This window comes from Typha angustifolia, chromosome 15, assembly GCF_048772165.1.
Source record: "Typha angustifolia cultivar Huaian chromosome 15, ASM4877216v1, whole genome shotgun sequence".
Taxonomy (NCBI): domain Eukaryota; kingdom Viridiplantae; phylum Streptophyta; class Magnoliopsida; order Poales; family Typhaceae; genus Typha; species Typha angustifolia.
Window position 1 is genome coordinate 23,569,828 of NC_133253.1, and position 19,926 is coordinate 23,589,753.

At 41.6% G+C, this 19,926-nt stretch overlaps 4 protein-coding genes across 9 annotated transcripts; 2 read left to right on the plus strand and 2 right to left on the minus strand.

Annotated features, from left to right (window-relative positions):
• Positions 1–323: 323 nt before the first annotated feature.
• Positions 324–2,888, minus strand: LOC140779868 (protein Iojap, chloroplastic). The gene is given in 5 exon segments (XM_073125176.1): positions 324–673; positions 1,131–1,223; positions 1,382–1,544; positions 2,530–2,663; positions 2,749–2,888. Coding segments are annotated over 4 exon segments (513 nt in total). The 5' UTR covers position 2,663; positions 2,749–2,888; the 3' UTR covers positions 324–549.
• LOC140779867 (pentatricopeptide repeat-containing protein At2g33680) lies at positions 2,845–8,968 on the plus strand. Of its 6 annotated transcripts, none has more exons than XM_073125172.1 (4): positions 2,845–6,002; positions 6,213–6,439; positions 6,637–8,502; positions 8,598–8,968. In XM_073125172.1, exon 1 carries the CDS (start codon positions 3,207–3,209, stop codon positions 5,394–5,396), a length of 2,190 nt encoding a protein of 729 aa, XP_072981273.1. In that variant the 5' UTR covers positions 2,845–3,206; the 3' UTR covers positions 5,397–6,002; positions 6,213–6,439; positions 6,637–8,502; positions 8,598–8,968. The 6 variants fall into 6 exon arrangements, with proteins under 6 accessions (XP_072981273.1, XP_072981274.1, XP_072981275.1 ...); XM_073125173.1 differs by having other exon boundaries at positions 6,637–6,731; XM_073125174.1 differs by having other exon boundaries at positions 6,637–6,731; positions 8,601–8,968.
• A 1,677-nt stretch (positions 8,969–10,645) lies between these two features.
• On the minus strand, positions 10,646–14,886 carry LOC140777598 (uncharacterized protein At1g76660). Its single transcript, XM_073121814.1, has 3 exons — positions 14,514–14,886; positions 11,311–12,508; positions 10,646–10,994 (listed from the first exon to the last, which is right to left on the minus strand). Exons 1-3 carry the CDS (start codon positions 14,613–14,615, stop codon positions 10,789–10,791), a joined length of 1,506 nt encoding a protein of 501 aa, XP_072977915.1. The 5' UTR covers positions 14,616–14,886; the 3' UTR covers positions 10,646–10,788.
• A 1,300-nt stretch (positions 14,887–16,186) lies between these two features.
• On the plus strand, positions 16,187–19,524 carry LOC140777597 (probable receptor-like protein kinase At4g39110). The gene has a single exon (XM_073121813.1). The coding sequence runs from the start codon at positions 16,792–16,794 to the stop codon at positions 19,357–19,359; it is 2,568 nt and encodes an 855-aa protein (XP_072977914.1). The 5' UTR covers positions 16,187–16,791; the 3' UTR covers positions 19,360–19,524.
• The last annotated feature ends 402 nt before the right edge of the window (positions 19,525–19,926 follow it).

Below are 19,926 nucleotides of genomic sequence, written 5' to 3' on the forward strand. Positions count from 1 at the left end.
ATTTTAGTCCCTAATGCCGCTGATACGCGATCACAATGCAAATGACTCTTTTTCTACTTCTTCTTCCCAGCTAGCTCTCTGAACATGACAATACGGCTGCTGAAATACAAACTAAAATTACCATGACAGCGCTCGAAGTAATTTTTCCATGGCCTGTGATTTTGCTGGTGCAGGTTTGCATTATTACGTGTGCATCATAATATAAAGACTAATATATGAGGATATACAAGGAAATTAAGAAGCCATATTACATTTACACTTTCGTACTTTCACTGCAAACATCTGAAGCTGGAAGAAGGGCTATCACAGATCAGATGGAACCAGCCACCAATGATGTCTCGTTTCAATAAGTTACTAGAAGGCTGTACGTGTAGAACCTCTAATAACAGATGAAGTGCCATGAAAAGAATGTATTGTTGGCGCAGATATTTTAGAATCAGGAAGCTCTTCTGCTTGATGGAATGTAAAGTGTTGCCCAGATTGCAAGTGATATACAAAACCAAGAGTTCGATGCTTTTCCTAAGAAATTAAATCTGTTCCTCCTGTCTCTCAGCTGCGAAATGGAGATGGAGTATCGGAAGGTAGTTCAATAGGGGTAGCGTTGCCGCAGTACTCTTCTAAGTTGTAGAAAGCTCTCTGCTGCAGTAGAAATATATGAACAATAACTACATCACTTGCAAAGAAAAAAGGAAAATAAAAAGAAGAAATCATTAAATAGGTATGTAGGTATGTAGAGCATCTTTAAATCTATAAATCTATGTGAAGATACATTTGCAAGGGGAATAAAAGAAGACAGCTATAGAGCGGGGCAACAAAGAGGTCCTAATATTTTGAATGGAGGGAAAATGCTATCGATGATTGCTAGATTTTTTTTCTTCTTTAGATTAATTAATCTATCTTGAAAGGTAATGGGAATGAATGACTTCAAGTGCAGTCAATCAAAGGAAGAAAGAGCAATGTGGCAAAACAAGTAAATTGGCAGTTTATAAGAACTACCAATTTGATTCAGTTAACCTGGATTGCAACAACATGAAATCAGTGAACCTAAATAAGGGCATTGTGATTGTTGAGAAAGGAGTAGATGAAATTAATCTACTACATTATGAACTTAAGTAGAGATAGAGGAAAACTTGCCAGAGTCCAACAATGTCCAGGAGTTTGGTTTTGTATCGCCAGCTGCAGATTTGCTAAACTGTTGCTCAGCAATGTCTGTTGTTCTGGAACTGCAGCAGAGAAAAGAAAGAAGTTTGAATTTGCCCAAGAAATCAATGGCACAACTGAAAAGAGTTAAGCTGACCACATGAATAAATTTAGTCTGGAGTTGAGTGAGGCCATTTTTCAAAAATGTTCATTATAACCTACATGCAGCCAGTGAAACAACGAGATGCCCAAACAGAAGAGAAGTTGATACTAGCCCATTTGAGGGCGAGAAAATGCTGTGACAATGATGAAAAACCTAGTCCAATAGATCAGAGGCTTCACAAACAGAACACGAATATCAGCAGCCTTTACATCACTTGCAGCTTTAGCTAATCTAACAGCAACTACGAATCATAGTAAATTCTTTAAGTAATAGCCTTGATAAAAAAATTAGGTGTTGTGCAAATATAGTGAGCAGGTGCAGATAATGAGAGCATCTGTTTTTTTAATCTAAGATCACATCAACTGCATCAGCATACTGAAAACCAAGACGTAAGGTTTGCACGTGCCGACTACTATTAAGAAGAGAAGAAGTAAATAAAAGATTAACTAAGTTTTCCGCATCTTGATTGGTATATCAATTGGCTTGCAACCTTACAAGTCGACATCACGTTCAATTTTACTATGTGATCTCATCTTTCAATTTATGCTGTCTTCAGTACAAACAACTTCAGAAGATCACAAAGATAGCAATTATATTACCTTGACTCCAACCAAGTCAGACTATACTTATTCTTGTACAATAAAACACGTATGTTTGTTAAATCGACATTGTAAGTTGCTTTCTCTTATCATCCATTCTACTCACCTGCACTAACCTTTGATTGCACTACATTGGAACAAGTACTGCTGACTATAGATGAACATATGAAGCTTTACAGCAAAGGTTACATATACATGAAAAAACGGGTAGATTGTAACCTCATCTCAATATTAGGTTATACAACAAGGCATGCCTTTTGCTAGGCTCTATCTCGTCTCAATATCACGTTCTAACTAATGTAAGAAAATGTTTGTGCTTCTCTGCAGACTTCTCCAGTCTTAATACATTACTTGACCTGAGACCAAGTCTTCTTTTATGCCATCTACTTCCTACCAGGAATTTCCTGAGGAATGCAGGTCAATGTTCAAGATGCCTTTTTTCCTAGATTTTCACGAAATCAACCCATCTTATTTTCTACCTTTAATAGATTATGCCTAACTATTTTGTTTCCTAATGTGGGCAGTATACATCTCCTAATAATAAGTTACTTAAATGGTTAGCATATAAAACAGTATGGCATTTGTAAGAGTGATAGAAGTCGAAGCACACAATAAGGGAGAGCTTACAGGACAAGCTTTCAGCATCATCATCTCCCTCAGAGCTTGGGGTCTGTCGGTCGCCAGTGCTGTAGTACACCACCTTATGCATATCTTTGAAATAAATCGCCGAATACATCACCCGTATCTCCTTCATAGACATTCTGCAGCAAAAGGAACCGCCACGACACTTACATATATATATATATATATACAAACTACAAAGATAACACAGCGCTCTAGAAGTACCCGAACGTATGAACCCTCGCTCTATTTGCAGACTCCGGGTGTGGTGTGGAAATAACAGCAGAGAACACGAGTACTCACATCCACATGGGCCATGGCCCGATAGCATCCGGCAAAGCAAGGGAGGAAGGCGGCCATTGGAGCGCCTCCTCAAGTGGGGAGTAGGAGATGCTTTATTATGGCCGTGGCTATGGAGTTGAGCAGGAGAAGGAAACGCTGTTATAGCCACCATTGCTGCCGTGGTCAAGATACCGCTCTTGAAAGGAAAAAGAAAGCTAGGGAGGGAGGGATGATGGTAGGGCAAAGACGAAGAAGCAAAGCAATGAAGGAGATAAACATCTCCTCGAGTCAGGGACCGCCCCCACAATTCCTAGTGGTCCCACATTTCACAACTATATTAATGCCTCTCAAAAGAGACACTTGAGCCAGTGCCTCGACGTGATTCCGCTGGTTACCTGGGGATGATGACCTCTCAATCCCTCTTCCGCCTCCTTCTCCGGTGCGCCGAGCAGAGAAGCGTCGATGGAGGTCGATCCCTTCACGCCCACATCGTCAAGGTCGGTTCTTGGTCGAACGTCTTCCTCGCCAATAGCATCGTCAACATGTACGCCAAGTGCAGCCACCTGTCCCAGGCCTTGATGGCGTTCGAGGAGATGGAGGCCAGGGACGTCGTCTCGTGGAACTCCCTCATTAACTCCTACGCCCAGCAAGGCCCCAGGGGATCTGCTGTCGTCTTCGATCTCTTTCGGAGGATGCGGGCCGAAGGCGGCGTCTGCGTCCTGCCCAATCCCTTCACATTTGCGGGTGTTTTCACGGCTGCGTCATGCTCGATGGATACTGATGGCAGTGGAATTGGAAGAGAGGCTCACTGTGTTGCCATGAAGACAGCAGATTGTGGTGATGTGTTCCTTGGGAGCTCTCTGCTCAATATGTATTGCAAGCTGAGACTTGTTTTAGATGCTCAGAAGGTGTTCGATAGGATGCCTCAAAGGAATTCGGTCTCTTGGGCGACCATGATTTCGGGATATGCTGTTAATAAGTGTTCCATCGAGGCTCTGCAGTTGTTCAGATTGATGCTACAGGAAGGAGATTGCGACACGAATGAGTTTGTCATGACTAGTGTTCTCAGTGCCGTGAATCTTTCGGGTTTTCTGGAAACTGGTAAGCAGATCCATGGTCTTGCTATCAAAAATGGTTTGTCCTCGTTTTTATCCGTCAAAAATTCTCTCGTCACCTTGTATGCAAAATGTGAAGACCTGGACAATGCACTACTGATGTTTGAAACATCAAGTGATAAGAGCTCCATCACATGGTCAGCAATGATTACTGGGTGTGTGCAAAATGGCGATTCCAAAAATGCTCTGTCTTTGTTCTCACAAATGCAATATGCAGGGATCAGGCCTAGTGAATTTACGTTTGTTGGGGTCCTTAATGCATGTAGCGATGCAGCGGCGTTGGTTGAAGGAAAGCAAACTCATGGTTACCTGTTGAAGCTGGGATTTGAGCTCCAAGTATATGTCAAAAGTGCACTGGTGGACATGTACGCAAAATGTGGCCAGGTTGCTGATGCTAGAAAAGGCTTTGATCAGTTGCAGGAGGCTGATATTGTCCTGTGGACAGCGATGATAGCAGGACATGTGCAGAATGGAGAGCACGAAGAGGCTCTAATATTGTATGGGAGAATGGAAAAGGAGGGCATCTTGCCTAATATTCTCACAATAGCTAGTGTTGTTAGATCTTGTTCTAGCCTTGCAGCTGTGGAACAAGGGAGGCAAATGCATGCTCATTCTATCAAATATGGATTTGGTTTAGGGGCTCCCATTGGGAGTGCTCTATCGACCATGTATGCAAAGTGTGGTATCCTTGAAGATTGCATCCTTATCTTTAGAAGAATGCCTGAAAGGGACACCATCGCGTGGAACTCAATTATATCTGGATTTTCACAAAATGGGCATGGAAATGATGCTCTGGATCTTTTTGAGGAGATGAAACGGGACATGAAACCGGACCATGTCACGTTCATTAATGTACTCTGTGCTTGTAGCCATATGGGCTTAGTTGAGAGAGGTTGGGCTTACTTTAGATCGATGTTCAATGATTATGGGTTAGCTCCTAGGCTAGAACACTATGCCTGCATGGTTGATATTCTTACCAGAGCTGGAATGCTCAAGGAAGCCAGGGACTTCATAGCATCAGTTCCCATTGATCATGGCACATGTTTGTGGCGTATAGTTCTAGGGGCTTGTCGTAGCTTTAGGAATTTTGATATAGGAGCATATGCTGGAGAGAAGCTAATGGAATTGGGTTCACAAGACTCCTCTGCTTATATTTTGTTGTCAAACATTTATGCTGTCCAGAGAAGGTGGGATGATGTGGAGCGGGTGAGAAGAATGATGAGGCTTCGAGGAGTAAGCAAAGAGCCAGGGTGCAGTTGGGTGGAGTTAAAGAACAGGTTCCATGTGTTTGTTGTTGGAGACCTGCAGCACCCCTATATGGAGGAGATATATGCAAATGTGAGAAGACTAACAAAGCACATGACAGATGAAGGATATCGTCCAGCTTCTAGGTTTCCCTTCTGTTTTGATTTAGAGTCAGAGATGGGATCTCATACCAAAGAGAAGTTTGAATTGGCAGAATCAGCTGTTTGTTGACTTCCTGATAAGATGATAATGTTATTACTTATTATACTGGACAAATAACAAGCGTTGATTAATCAGTTGCTGTCCAGTGATTATTTAAGGTCAGTAATAGGATTGCATGCTTTGCAGCCAAGGGTATCCTACTGCTTCTTGAGCCTTCCTAAGAAGATTATTCTTGTGGCACCAACTGGAAAACAAACATGAACTGGCAATGTTACAATAAGTGTTTGACATGGTCGGATCATGAAGTTTTTATGGCGATCCACATACAGCACATTTAACCTGTCTCAGCCAACACTTGTGGGAATGCAATATTTATTACAATCTCTAGAACTTGGTCTATAACTGACAGAGTGGAAGGTTTACCATCCCTAAATGAAGCTCAAGACTTTTGCAGGTGTTTGAAGTTTCTCAGTTGACTCTGCCAAGCATGCACTACAACAAGAATGTTATTCATCAGATTCTATAATCTGCTGATTCGTTGGATTCCTATCATCTATTCATCCTCCAATGCACAGATACTACTTGGTTACCTAATCTGTCTTTAAGAAAAAACTAAAGGTTCTTCTCCTGGTTGATGTAAACCTATTTAAAGAATAAACTTGCAGGATGAAAAAGGTACATGAATTTCTTACTTACTCCCTTATAGGAGATTGATTAACTTGTCCTTATAAATCATGGTCATTCTTACAAAACCAGATACTTTACTCTTTTAGTATAATTTCATGGATCATCCATTGAAGGCATATTTTATTTCTAGAGTAAATTTTTACAAAACCCAAAATTAGATGTTTCCTACAGAACTTCTTTGTGAAATGCCAATCACAGGTAAAACAATACAGATGGCGAGGCATGAAGTCCTTGAAGAGCATTTCTATATGGTGTTTTGTGTAGCCATGCCTCAGCGTAATTGCATCAATTGAATTTATGGATATCCCAGTCTTCTCTGGGATTATTCATGCTGCCTTTTCTTATTATGGTCGCATGGCGGATGGAGCGTAGGTTCCAGAAGTCTGAAGAGGAAGCCCATGGATCTGATTAAAAATCTTTGCAAGGTTGTATTTTCCACTTCGGCATCTATCTATATCCTCATTGACAGTGTGTCCTTTAATGATTTCTGAGGGGCCTTTGCTATTCTTTAGAAAGTACCAGGGTAGCAATCATTCTTTCTGTATATTTCCCTTTCTGTTGATTTCTAACTTATAATTATATAAACCTGTCTAAAGTGAGTCATTTATGTATTCTATTACAGGTTGTAAATGCGTATGTACTAGAAATAGTGCCCATTTTTGGGGGGTTCATCTCTCGTGTCTTTGAAATCCAAGACAGAACTGTATCATGCAAAAGGTAAATATGGAGAACCTTTCATTCCATTACCACAAGTTAAAATACTCTCTGTGATGAGTCCAAAACATGACTTTGTTCAAAAGGTTCCTGGAGAAGAAACAGTAGCAAGATTTGTCTTGAATAATTACCATGTTTTACTACTGCTTGCTAATAGAAACGTACGTGGTATATTGAGCCTGCAAGCATGCACATTGTCCTGATAAATGCTTTTAATATTATATGCTAACATATCTAGAAGATCTTTTCTTGAATAATTACCATGCGTGACTTCAGAAGCACATATAATGTATTAATGTTACTTCTTATCAATTTGCCTTTGGGTATGTTATGTTACTTCTTATCCATTCTCTACTGTCTTCTTATCCATTCAACATTGGGTTAGGGATCAGTATCCATATTCGTTAAAATTCAATTTATATCCGTATTTGATTTATATTCGTATCTATTTAGTTAGAATATTAATTTATTTTTTTGCTATCGGTCAATATCCATATTCGGACCAAAAGTATATGTATGATTAGTTTCCGCCCCTAATATAAGTTTAAGAATGACAGCGTGCACATTATACTTGGATTGTTGCATGTCAATTTGATTGCCGTAGTACATAATTTCAGAATTTTATTTCTGTTTCTGAATAATTCCAGCTGAATTATGCTAAAATCACTATTTCTTATAATAACCATGTTCCAAGTGGATCTTATGATTTTTTCTTGTTACCATGTAGATGCTTGTGATGCGTGCATCTTATATGTTTTCAACATCTAATGCTATCAATACTTGCTGTAGTATTTTATCTCTACTTGCTTCTCATTCCATGCAAATAGAATATATATAGATACAATGCTCAATTGCTCCTGCTGCAGAGATGCTTGCACGGCTTCACCTATGGGGACCCACCTTTGAAACAGCCATTACTTTAGCCCCTGTTCACTTATAGAATAAGAATAGTCTTATTCTAGTGTAATAACTAAACAACGATTTAGCTTATTTAGTTATGCTAATTCATTGTTCTTTCTCAACTTATTCCATACAACTTTTAAAAAATAATTAGATTAAATATTATTTAATTATACATCATCTCAGCTATAATTGATATTCTTTCTCTTTCATCTTTCTCTTTTTTAAAAAAGCAGTCATGTTATATAAATACACTATAATATTCATAGTACAATGCAGTACAAAGAAAAGTCTTCACTGCCTCGCACTGTCACATACTGCATAGCCACACACTACGTAGCTATACATCCACATTATCATGCAATACATAACTATATATTCGTATTGGCATTACGACATATTATATGGTTATATATTCATATTATCACGCACGAACCATACATTACATGACTATATATTCGCACTGTCATGCACTACTTGTATATATTTTCGCACCTTGTATTTGTAAGTCCACATTTGTCCTAATATGAATATGTGGAGCAGTTTAAATCCTCATTTGTAATAAAATGTATTATAATTTAAAATATATATATATATATATATATATATATTACTACTAATACTTTACATTCAATCAAGAATTTTGTCATTTGGTATATAACATGGCTAATTTCCAATACAAATTCACTATTCTTTAATATTTTAATATCAACCTTATGTCATATTAAATATAATTAGTACTCCTTATACTAGTATTCAACTAAACAATAGAATAATTTGTATTGGTATTGTCTCTCTTTCTAGTATTAAAAATTAGAATACTTATTCTACAAGTGGACGAGGCATTAAAGTTTAAAGCTTCCATTCATTTATGGTAAGAATATATTTTTTTCTTGTTATAAACCTACTTATCTTGGTGTAGTACCTAAATATCCATTTAGACTTTAAAGTTTATTTCTTCTTGCAAAGAAGTTGAAGTGCTGCGCGGACTTGCCAGATCACTAAAAAGCATAAGTCTGTGACACTATGCTCTCGTTTAGCTATCCCACCATTGAGCTCTCTTCTTCCATCGGAGGCGAGGTAGGGTGGAATTGAAGGGCTTCACAATTTGGGAGATGGCTAGTGGATGTTGACGGTGATGGTGCACCTCTGCTCTCCGCCATGGATTTGAGCATCTCCACTACTCGGTGTGCAAATAAGCTATTGAACCTAAATGCGGGCTCGTCGAAGATAACAATCTTGGGGTTGTGGACTAGTTCGATTCCTATTGAGATTCATCGCCTTTCGCCATCAAAGACACCCCACACATGTGCGGACAAATTTCTTAGTATTTTTTTTGTGGGGGGAGGGGAGGGGGGTGTGGCTGGGATACTGAGGTAATATAATGATGTTATGGTAGTACAAGGAAGAATGTATATCTTTGTATGTAGTAGGATATATTATATATATAATTTATATTTTTATAATATATATATAATTTACATTTTTATTAATTAAAATTTACTAAAATTACAAATTTATTAAATATTATTTCTTTAAGTCCAATCCATGTAGGTAGTTTGATCATTTGGTTTAAAAAATCATTGATTCTCACACAATTTTACTGTTATACAATACTTTAATATCAATTTTATGTTACGTCAATTGTAATTACTAGATACTATGAGAGTATACAATCTTATGTTGGTATACGCAATCTTTTAGTATAAGAAATTATAATAATTATTCTAGTAGTAGCCTTATTCAAATGGAGCGAGGGATTATTGAAAATATTATTATTAATGTCTATTGATTTAACCAGGTCGAGATCTTGGTAATCTGTTGTCTTGTAAATTTCTGTAATTTGCTACACCACCGGTTATGGATTATGACTCTCACGACTAAGATGATTATAATCCAACCAAATTGCAAATAGATGAGAAGTGCTACCTCTTTCATCTGTCTTGTTAAGTTGATAGAACACAAACTCTATTTTCCGCTAGTTGTAGAGTATTTTTTCACCAAACTAGTCCTCTTCAGAACCATATTAGATCTCATCTCAAACTTAATACTAAAAAAATTTAATTCACTATAGTCGCTAATAAAATGCTAAATCAATTAGCATTTACTTGAAAAAAAAATATACTGATAATAAGTTTAATTGAAAAACGATGAAATATTTAGTGTTTATTAAAAAAATTTTAATTTAAAAGGTCAAACTTAGTTTGTGATGTAATAATAATATTGTAACCAATAGTCCATTTTGGATATATGTCATTGTAAAGATTAGAGAAATAAATGATTTTGATTAAAACTCGTAAAAGATATAAATAAAAGTACAAAATATATATATATATATATAATTATAAAATATATCGTTGTGAAGATACTGAAAATAAAAATTCTGTGTTGAAATGGCACAGCTGTTCCATATAGCTAATTGCGTTTAGAATGACAAAAAAATCAATAGCTCATCTAAATTTTATTTTTACTGAGAAAAATACTGAATTAATCTAAAGTTTTTTTTATATTTTAACATAAGACTGAATTATTCAACGTTTTTATTTAAAAATAAAATTTTGACAAGTTCAGCATTTTACTTGGAAGACAAGATGTTAAGTTCATCTAAAAATAAAGTACTTACCATTTTCCTAACGGCTAATTTGAAATTTAATCTATTTTGATAAAGTTTGGAAAAGCGCTTGTTTGGATAAAAACTCTTTGTTGTCTTGCCACTTTAATACCTCTCGCTACAGAAGATACCAATGTTCTAAACCAGAGGACAAAGTGACCACCCTGGGCACTCACTCTACATTTTTTTTGTCGTTTACCACCATTTCCATTCAATAGGTTAACTGACTTTCCGCCCTGCAGAATAGTTTGTTTTCTCTTTTTATCATTCAGACCGAAGGCTAGAATTGCTCCTGCAACGGCTTTATCTCCATCATCCATTTCCATGTCTATGAAACTCTAGCAAATGACACGTATTATTCAAGACACCTATTCCAAAAACATGCTACAAATAGTCAGGAATCAAGTAGATGATGGCAGTATCAGAGCACCATCAGGAATTAAGATCATTGATAGAATTGAAAGATTGATATTCTGAAACCCAGTCCAAACTTCTCAAGGAACAGTAGAGAATCTAAAGCTACCCTACGGATTAGTACACGATTTGCTGTTATGGCAATGAGGTACGCCACACCAGAATGCGATTATTTTCTCTTAAACTTCTTGCCCTCCTATAGTCGATTTCTGCATCTGAGCACGACTTGCCAGGTGGAGATCTCTTCACTTGAATGTCTGAGTTCTTTAGAGAAGTTGCCTTCCTAAGACCATCTTCTAATAAGATATCAGCACCTCGAAATCTGCAGTCTGACTTAAAACCTGCGACATCGCATAAGGGCAAAGACTGTCATGGCGAAGTGGAGAAAATAGCAAATAACAAAAATAACAACATTTATAAACATCATACTCTGCTGTTGAGGCATGCTACTAGCAAAAGAATAATCTTTAGATTTTTCGAATGAGAGAAATATGTAGTAGTTAGATGTTAGCAGTAGCACATATCCAACCCATGAATTGATTTATGCAAATCTGTGTGAAATCATGAATTGTAAAGCACAATGACAAAGTTTATTGAATATACCAAGAAACACAATATATCAGTTTAGGCACAGGTAGAAGATTCAACACCATTTACCTGTAAGTGTGCTGCTGTCATCCAGCACTTTACAATGAACTCCATTAGCAAATTGATCTGTTATTTTCTTACTTCCGTCATCCTGCATATCTAACAGCGCTTTCTCCATCTTTTTACTTCCATTGGCCTCCCCAGTAAATGAGTAGTCACCTATACAAACTTCATCATTTGCAAGGGGAGAGATAGTGAAGGATTCATCATACCCATCAGATATCTCCACGTAGTTTTGCGTAGTGATAATTTCATCTGCACTAAATCCAAATGATGCTCTGTAGGCTTCAATCTCCTCAACATCTTGTTTGCAGTTTTTGCTGTGCCTGTTTCCACCACTAGAATAAACATCAGCCTCTCTGGATACACTTTTTCTCCCTCCACCGTAAGGAAATGAATGTTGTGCCTGGTCCAAATAAAACTGTGCAGAAGTAGCAGGGCGAAAGAAACTAGTATCCAGCATGAAGTTTCTGGAGGTCGCAGAATCAAGTCCAAATAGCTTTGATGATGCATTCCTAGAATGTGGAGATTCACGTGCAGATATAGAAGTATTCCACTGTGCTGGAACCTGCTCAGGAAAAGGTGAAGAGACACCGGTCCTTGGGGTAGCAGAAGCTGTTGATATGAGGCTGCTGGAAGGACTTCCAGGGTAAAGTGGATATGATGCCTGAAGATCACTACCTACGGCATAGCTTGATGACAAGAAAGGCATGCCATTCTGTTTACTGGCACTCTTAAGATCCATAGAAGAGGAAAGAAACTGTGCAAAAGGGACATCAGGAGATGAGGGAGTGGTAAGGTGAGCTAGTTCAGGTGGAGGGGTCAGTGGGGCGGTAGAAGGCTCTGTTGTAAAAGTTGAAAAAAAAGGTGGTGAGACCAGTTGAGGTTCATGAGCATATGGCCCTGTGGCAAACATAGTGGATGATGGGCCTCCAGGAGAGTTAGCAGATATTGACAGGAAGCAACTAGGTGATTGGGCTGTTGAGGGGATTGCAGAGTTTGAGAAAGATGCTGGTGAGGAAGGTGGAGCTAGGAGAGATAAATTCAGAGTGGTATTTTGATCAGAATGCCCACCAGACAGGGCCCCATTTCCACGAGTTGTCGATGCATTTCCGTCTGGAGTACGTGATGCTGGAACAATACGTTTCCCTACTTTTTGTGATCGAAAACAGGAGAATCCACCAAAACAGCCTGCCCATCTACCCCGCTGACCAAATAAGAGAAGCAAGTATGAGTGGTAGCGCAGTACAGAAATTCTTGACTACATGCATTTCTAATATCTATTATGGGTCAAACTCAAACAGACAGGTATCAACCTTAGAAATAATTATAAACATCTTGCCATTTGGAAAAAAATGTTATGAAGCTAATGACAGTACTTTCAGCTTCATTAATCAGGCTTAGGAGTTACAGGCTTATCTCTCCTTCAAAAAGAAGCATGAACAATAGCGTTGATTGGCGGGCTAATAATCATGTCCTATTGCATAAAGTTTCATATGCTGACATTTTGCAGTGAAATAGTTGAATTTTGCTCACCGGGAATGTCAACAAGGTCATATAATCTGTTGTCAGTCAAAGACAAGGTAATACATATTTACCAAGAAATCTGCAAAGGAGATAAATCAGGAAGGGGAAAAAAGAAGAAGCTCCAAAAGAAGTGGAAGTAAGAAGAAATTCCTGTTGTGGCCATAGCATGTTTGCTGGCATTTAATGTTTCTAAATAGACTAAGTGTCAAATGTCAATCACAGACGTGTGAGGAAAATGTGATAATGAAGTTTTCATGTATAAATGAGCAGCAGGGGAAAGAAAATAACAAGAAAAAAGGATGTGGCAGAGAAGTACAGTGGAATATGTCATGCCAAAAAGCATATCGATTGAGGCTTCTATATTAACTGAAGATTCCTACTCAAAACTATACTCTTTGAGATAATTGGGAATGATTTGAGTAATAGCACCACAATAGAAATCAAGTTGATTTGGTGCTACCATTACTTCGTTCATGGAGTTTGCCACTTCTAGGTGAGCATTATCTCATCTGGACATAGGTGATAACTTTATCTTCACTCATCTTTCACTTGAACTTAATTAAAGGTTCTACTTTTCAAGAATTAGCTAGGAGAAAAAAAAAATATATATATATATTTTATACTGTTGCAAGGTGGGACTTGGTGAAAGCATGCATGTATTCAGGAGTAGCTTGAAGATAAAATAAAAACAGAGAGATGTTGACTTTCCAGGAGCTGGAATAGTTATTCCATATGTTTGAACAATCAAAGAACAAGATGCAAGACCTAGTTTATCTACTTTTTGTGTTTGTTTTTTACTCTTCACGTTCTAGTGAGTAGTAGACATTCCATAAAACAAGAATAGACTTAGTTTATCTAGGATAGTCTCTGTTCTACTGACCTTCAACATAACAAGCAACAATGATGTTGCAGTCCCTACTAAGCAAAATTTATGAAATCCAGGAAAATAGCCATGGTTGAAAACTTGAAATAATTGAGACTTCAATTTACCAACCTCATCACTCAATGCACATCTACTAGATAGTAGTGATTGTCGTATATAGGTAGTTCCATAGGAAATTAGCTACCAAACCTTGATCGGGAACTAGCACCAGTAAGAACTACAGAGGGGCAATCTAATCAAAGAAGCCAGAGTTAACAGTAGAACAAGAAATAGCGGTTAGAGGCATCAATGTAAACCAGATCCGCACAAAATTATACTTTGTAAATAGGAGAACAGATCAGATTACGGTATGAAAGGACAAAATAGTAGAAAAAGAAGAGGTTTTTGTTCCTGCAACCAAGCAGATATCCAGCATGAAGCAGAGAGAAGCTTGACTGCAATCAAGCATTATTTTATTTTATTTTAGAAATACAGAAGCATTTAGCGCTAATGTTGCAAACAGAATAAAGTGAAACGAAGAGGACTGACACCTAATCAAATAAAAATAAATAGTAAAAACGGCACAATCAGCCAGCGTTAGCCCTAGATCTGACTATGAGAGCGATCAGAAGGGAAGCAATTTTCCTTCCCTTGGTGAAATGCACAAAAGCTTAATTTCTAAATGATTTAACACAAGCAAGCCGCTAAATCATGCATGCACTACCGGCTATGTGAGAGATTAAGCTCAAGAGAGGTGGAGACAAAAGAAAAGAAGAAAGAAGACGACGAAGAGGGGAGCGAAATACATAGAAACTTCACATACCCTCTGGCGAGAGTGGAATCGCGTCTCCACAGAGTCAATGGCAGTCGCCGCGGCGCTAATTGACGCCCTGCTGTTGGCGCCACCTCCACCAACCCCAGCCATGTTCTCCCCTTGCTTCTCCTCACATTCGACAGCGACTACCTGCCTGCTTCTACTCCCAGGAGGAGAAGCTGTCCATATGTAAACTTAGTTTTGAGGGAAAATGGAAGCTCTGTCAATGCCGACGAAAAAGAAATATCGGAGGTAGAAGCTCTCTCTCTCTCTCTCTCTCTCTCTCTCTCTCTCTCTCCGTCCGTTGTATGGTCCACTCCAGAGCAGCAGCGGCAGCTTCAGATGGTTTGTTCTCTGTCTGGCTCTCCCTTCCTTTTCTTTCTTTCTTTCTTCGTTTTCCTTTACTATATAATATCTTATTTTTATAAGTATTTTTTCCCTTATTTACCCTCTCTCTGCCGTGGGACTCTCTTTTTCTCTCCTCAGTCCTCACTGTTCACCCATTCTCGTGGCTTGCTTGCTTGCTGGTGTCAAAAAGGTACGACGAGCCGAGCAGGTGTCTAGGTATGGAGTTAGGCTCGGGAGGGAGACGAGCCTGCTAGACTGGATATCTCTTATCGAACCCGAGTACGAACAAAATCTCAAGGATCCCCAAGACGAGATACTCATCCCCACGCTGTTTTCTTTTCTTTCGATTACCATTTTTTTTATTCGCTCTTTCCCTCTCTCATTACCCATCCGGCCATCCTCAAGATTGTTTTCTTTTTATATAATATATATAATACTACTTCTTGCGTTGCTTTGGTGGATGCATGCGTGGTGTGTCTGCTTTGTTCCTTGGCCCTCAAGCATTCCTCTCTCTCTCTCTCTCTCTCTCTCTCAGCATCCACCCCTGCTTTCCAAGAGAAACTACCGTGATGCCACTGTATTATTATATGGGGGAGGGGGTGGGGTATGGATGCAGGGGTTGGGTCAATCGAACAGCGAGAAACGTGTGACGGTCTCGGCGGTCCCAAAGGAAATACAGATATCAGTGCCAGTACTGCTGTCATGCTCATCACGCTTAATTTCGTCGGATCCGTTCTGTGCCTTCGCAGTAGCAGTGCAGCTACCGCGTCTGCTGTGTTGCGTCGACCTTACGGCCACCATGGCCCCTTCTGGACTCTCCTGTGAAATAAGTGACGTACTCTCACGGCCTATCAAACAAACAAAGAAAGAAAGAATCCTCGCTCATTTGTTTGGATCAACCAATATGTAAATTGCGGCATCAATCAGTCATTTGCTGCGCCAATTTTGGCTTTTCTTGAAGCTGATGATGAAACCGTGAGGTATCCACCGGGAGTCCAGGACAAATCTATCAGGTGTTGGCAGGCTCCTTGCTTTAGAGAAGCGATTTCTGGAGGCCCAACAGCACAAAATTCCTGCGGCCCAAAAATGAGATGACTCGCAAATCTCTCAAACCATTCCTAGATTATAAATTACTCCCACTTTCATCTAGGCACTTTCTGCAGTCTGCCCTGAGCCAGCCTGCACCAGTTTGGCTCCTATATATATGTGCAACGCAAGGTTGTGAAGATGCTGCGGACTTTTAGTTGCGATGGAGGACTCTTGTAACTCGGCACTTGATAGACCTCTTTAGGAAGAAGTCCGGTCGTGAGGTCCGGTGAATATTACGAGTCGCTGCTACTAACAAGCATAGCATAGGCGTAGGGTCCGGTTTCGGTCAGACCATGTTGACGGTTGAGTCAGCATTCTGTGCTTGCCTGGCCAAAAGCTCCACGTAGTCATTGTTTTGCTGGAATAACGAAGAGCATTGTGTACGGCAGGGGATGCTCTCTAAAATCCTGCCAAGAACTTCGCCAACTAAGAACTGCAATGGAGACGAGACGACGGAAGAGCTGACATGGAAGTAGCTCAGTTGCTAAACTTGGGATAGAACAGCGGTTGGCGAGGAAAGGAGGAAGATGGAAATGGTTCGGTCGGTTGGAGTCAGCCTATAATGCTGGTGGACAAGAGACTCACCCGGATCTCCGCAGTTGACCCGGTATTCCATTCTCTATCTAAAGAAAGCAAGGTGAATTCCCCCTCAAACACAACCAAAGGTCCAAAGCACAGCACAGATGTTGGTTATGAAACATCCATCGTTTAGTAACGGACATTTCTCTCTTTTCTTTTTCCCCTTTCTCCCCCTTCCCGAACCCCTTTCCGGGATCGGAAAGGCACCGAGAGAGGTCCTTCAATACCCAATCCTTTAGCGGATATATAAAATAAAAGAAAAGGATAAAGAATGGTCCGCCGTAGATCATCAATGGAGCTCCTTCTGCTGCTCCTCCTCACCGTCTTCTCTGGAACCTTGGCAGCCTCCTCGAGTGACTCGGACGATAACACGCCGTCGACGTTCACGCCTCGCGACAACTTCCTGATCGATTGCGGGGCAACGACCACCGTCAACGTGACTGACGGCCGCGTCTTCAAGACGGAGGCTCAGTCCAACTACCTCCTCTCTGCTAAGGACGCCATCAAGGTCTCTGTCCCCTCCGCCCCCGGCGTCACTTCCCCTCTCTACCTCTCCGCCCGCATATTCCACGACGAGGCAACCTACAGCTTCCCCCTCACCGTCCCCGGCTGGCATTGGATCCGTCTCCACTTCTACGCCCTCAACAACACCGACTTCGACCTCAGCCGCGCCACCTTCTCTGTCAACACCGACAACTACGTCCTCCTTCACAGCTTCACAATCGACGACCCCTCCAAATGGGTGCTCAAGGAGTACCTCATCAACGCCACCACCGACCACCTCGCCCTCCACTTCGCCCCTCTCCGCAACTCGGCCGCGTTCATCAATGCCATTGAGGTTGTCTCCGCCCCAGACATCCTCATCTCCGACACCGCTTCAACGCTTGTCCCTGTGGGCGAGACCGACGGCCTCTCCCAGTCCGCCTACCAGACTGTGTACCGCCTCAACGTCGGCGGGTCTAGCATCACCTCTGGCAATGACACGCTCAGTCGTACGTGGGACGAAGACGCCGAGTACATTGTATCCAAGTCCACCGCCAAGGACGTGTCCGTCTCCCCTAGCATAATCGAATACCCGGACGGTACATCTCCCCTCATCGCGCCCAACTCGGTCTACTCCAGCGCCGTCAAGATGGCGGACGCACGTGTGGGTAGCCCCAACTTTAATGTGACGTGGCGCCTTGACGTGGACCCCTCGTTCGGGTACTTGGTCAGGTTGCACTTCTGCGACATCATCAGCAAGTCCCTCAATGACCTCTACTTCAACGTATACATAAACGGGTTAATGGCGATCTCGGGGCTCGACCTCTCCACCATCACTTCCGGCCTCTCTATGGCGTACTACAAGGACTTCGTCCTGAATGCCTCCGTGGCGACCGATAGGATCACTGTGCAGATCGGTCCCTTGAATGAGGACACCGGCATGATCGACGCGTTGCTCAACGGCCTCGAGGTTATGAAGATTAGCAACTCGGTGGGGAGCTTGGACGGTGAGTTCGGCGTGGACGGCCAGAAAGCGGACGACGGGAGCTCCAACCGCCGTGCCGTTGCGGCCGTTGGGTTCGCCATGATGTTCGGCGCCTTCGTGGGGCTCGGGGCCATGGTGGTGAAGTGGTACAAGAGGCCCCAGGATTGGGAGAGGAGGAACAGCTTCTCTTCGTGGCTCCTCCCTATCCACACCGGCCATTCCAGCTTCATGACTAGCAAGGGCTCTGGCTATGGCTCGCACAAGAGCGGATATACCTTCTCGTCAACACTTGGGCTTGGCAGGTACTTCTCCCTGGCAGAGTTGCAAGCGGCCACCAAAAACTTCGATCAGAACTCCATCATAGGAGTTGGCGGGTTCGGGAACGTGTACATGGGCGAGCTCGACGACGGCACCAAGGTGGCGGTAAAGCGAGGTAACCCACAGTCAGAGCAAGGGATCACAGAGTTCCAGACCGAGATCCAGATGCTATCCAAGCTCCGCCACAGGCACCTTGTGTCGCTGATCGGGTACTGCGACGAGAATTCGGAGATGATCCTTGTCTACGAGTACATGGCGAACGGGCCCTTCAGAGACCACATTTACGGCAAGAACCACGAACCTCTGACGTGGAAACAGCGCCTTGAGATTTGCATCGGTGCCGCTCGGGGACTCCACTACCTCCACACCGGCACTGCGCAAGGGATCATCCACCGCGACGTCAAGACCACCAACATCCTCCTTGACGACAACTTCGTGGCCAAGGTGTCCGACTTCGGCCTCTCCAAGGACGCGCCTGGGATGAACCAGACCCACGTCAGCACCGCGGTCAAGGGGAGCTTCGGGTACCTCGACCCGGAGTACTTTAGGTGCCAGCAGCTGACCGACAAATCCGACGTGTACTCCTTCGGCGTAGTACTCCTGGAGGCATTGTGCGCGAGGCCGGCTATCAACCCAGCTCTGCCGCGGGAGCAAGTGAGCCTGGCGGAGTGGGCGATGCAGTGGAAGCGGAAGGGTCTGCTGGAGAAGATCGTGGACCCCAACCTGGCTGGGACGATCAATAAAGACTCGTTGAGCAAGTTCGCCGAGGCCGCGGAGAAGTGCTTGGCCGAGCACGGGGTCGAGAGGCCATCGATGGGCGACGTGCTCTGGAACTTGGAGTACGCACTCCAGCTACAGGATGCCAACCCCCCTGTCGTTGCTACCACTCCTTCTCCTTCTCCTCCTCCCAAGACAGAAGCAGAGGATAAGACGGAGGTGGTGTCGGGAGCTCCTGCGACCGAGGCGGTGTCGCTTGACGCTACAGTGGACAATTCCAGCACGGCTGTAGCCAATGAGTTGTTCGCACAACTTGCCGGGATGAAAGGGAGGTGATCCATCTTAATTCGTCTCCCGCGGTTGATTTGACGACTTAATTACTTCTGTATGCTCTCTCGTAATCCCTATAATATTATCAATTGATAATTTGATGTTAATGTTTGTCATGTTGCTGCTGTCTTGATTGGGTTTCGATCTGTTTTATTGTAACCACCGGTTGTGTTTTTTATACGTCTGCGATCTGTTATTTGTTATATTTGAGATGGTTCGATCGTGAAATCAAGAATTGTAATCTTATCGATTGTCCTACTGCTGTGCCAGAGGATCACCATGCGGTTATTCTTATTTTTAATTTTTTTCAGGTCAGCAATTACATTAATACCTTTTCTTTGTTGTCGTCGTTGTTGTTGTTTTGTTTTTTTTCCGAATGAACGGGGGAACAGACCCAATTAAAATAACACCTTTTGTAATTCGAAGTGGATAATATGCCTCCAAATTAATAAGTTCTTCCTACGGAGGCACATCATTCCTTTCAAACTTAACTAACTAATGTACTAGGGCATATGCTTGGTTGATAAGAAGTGAAAGTAATTATGACCATTTAGTATTTAATAAAAATTAGAA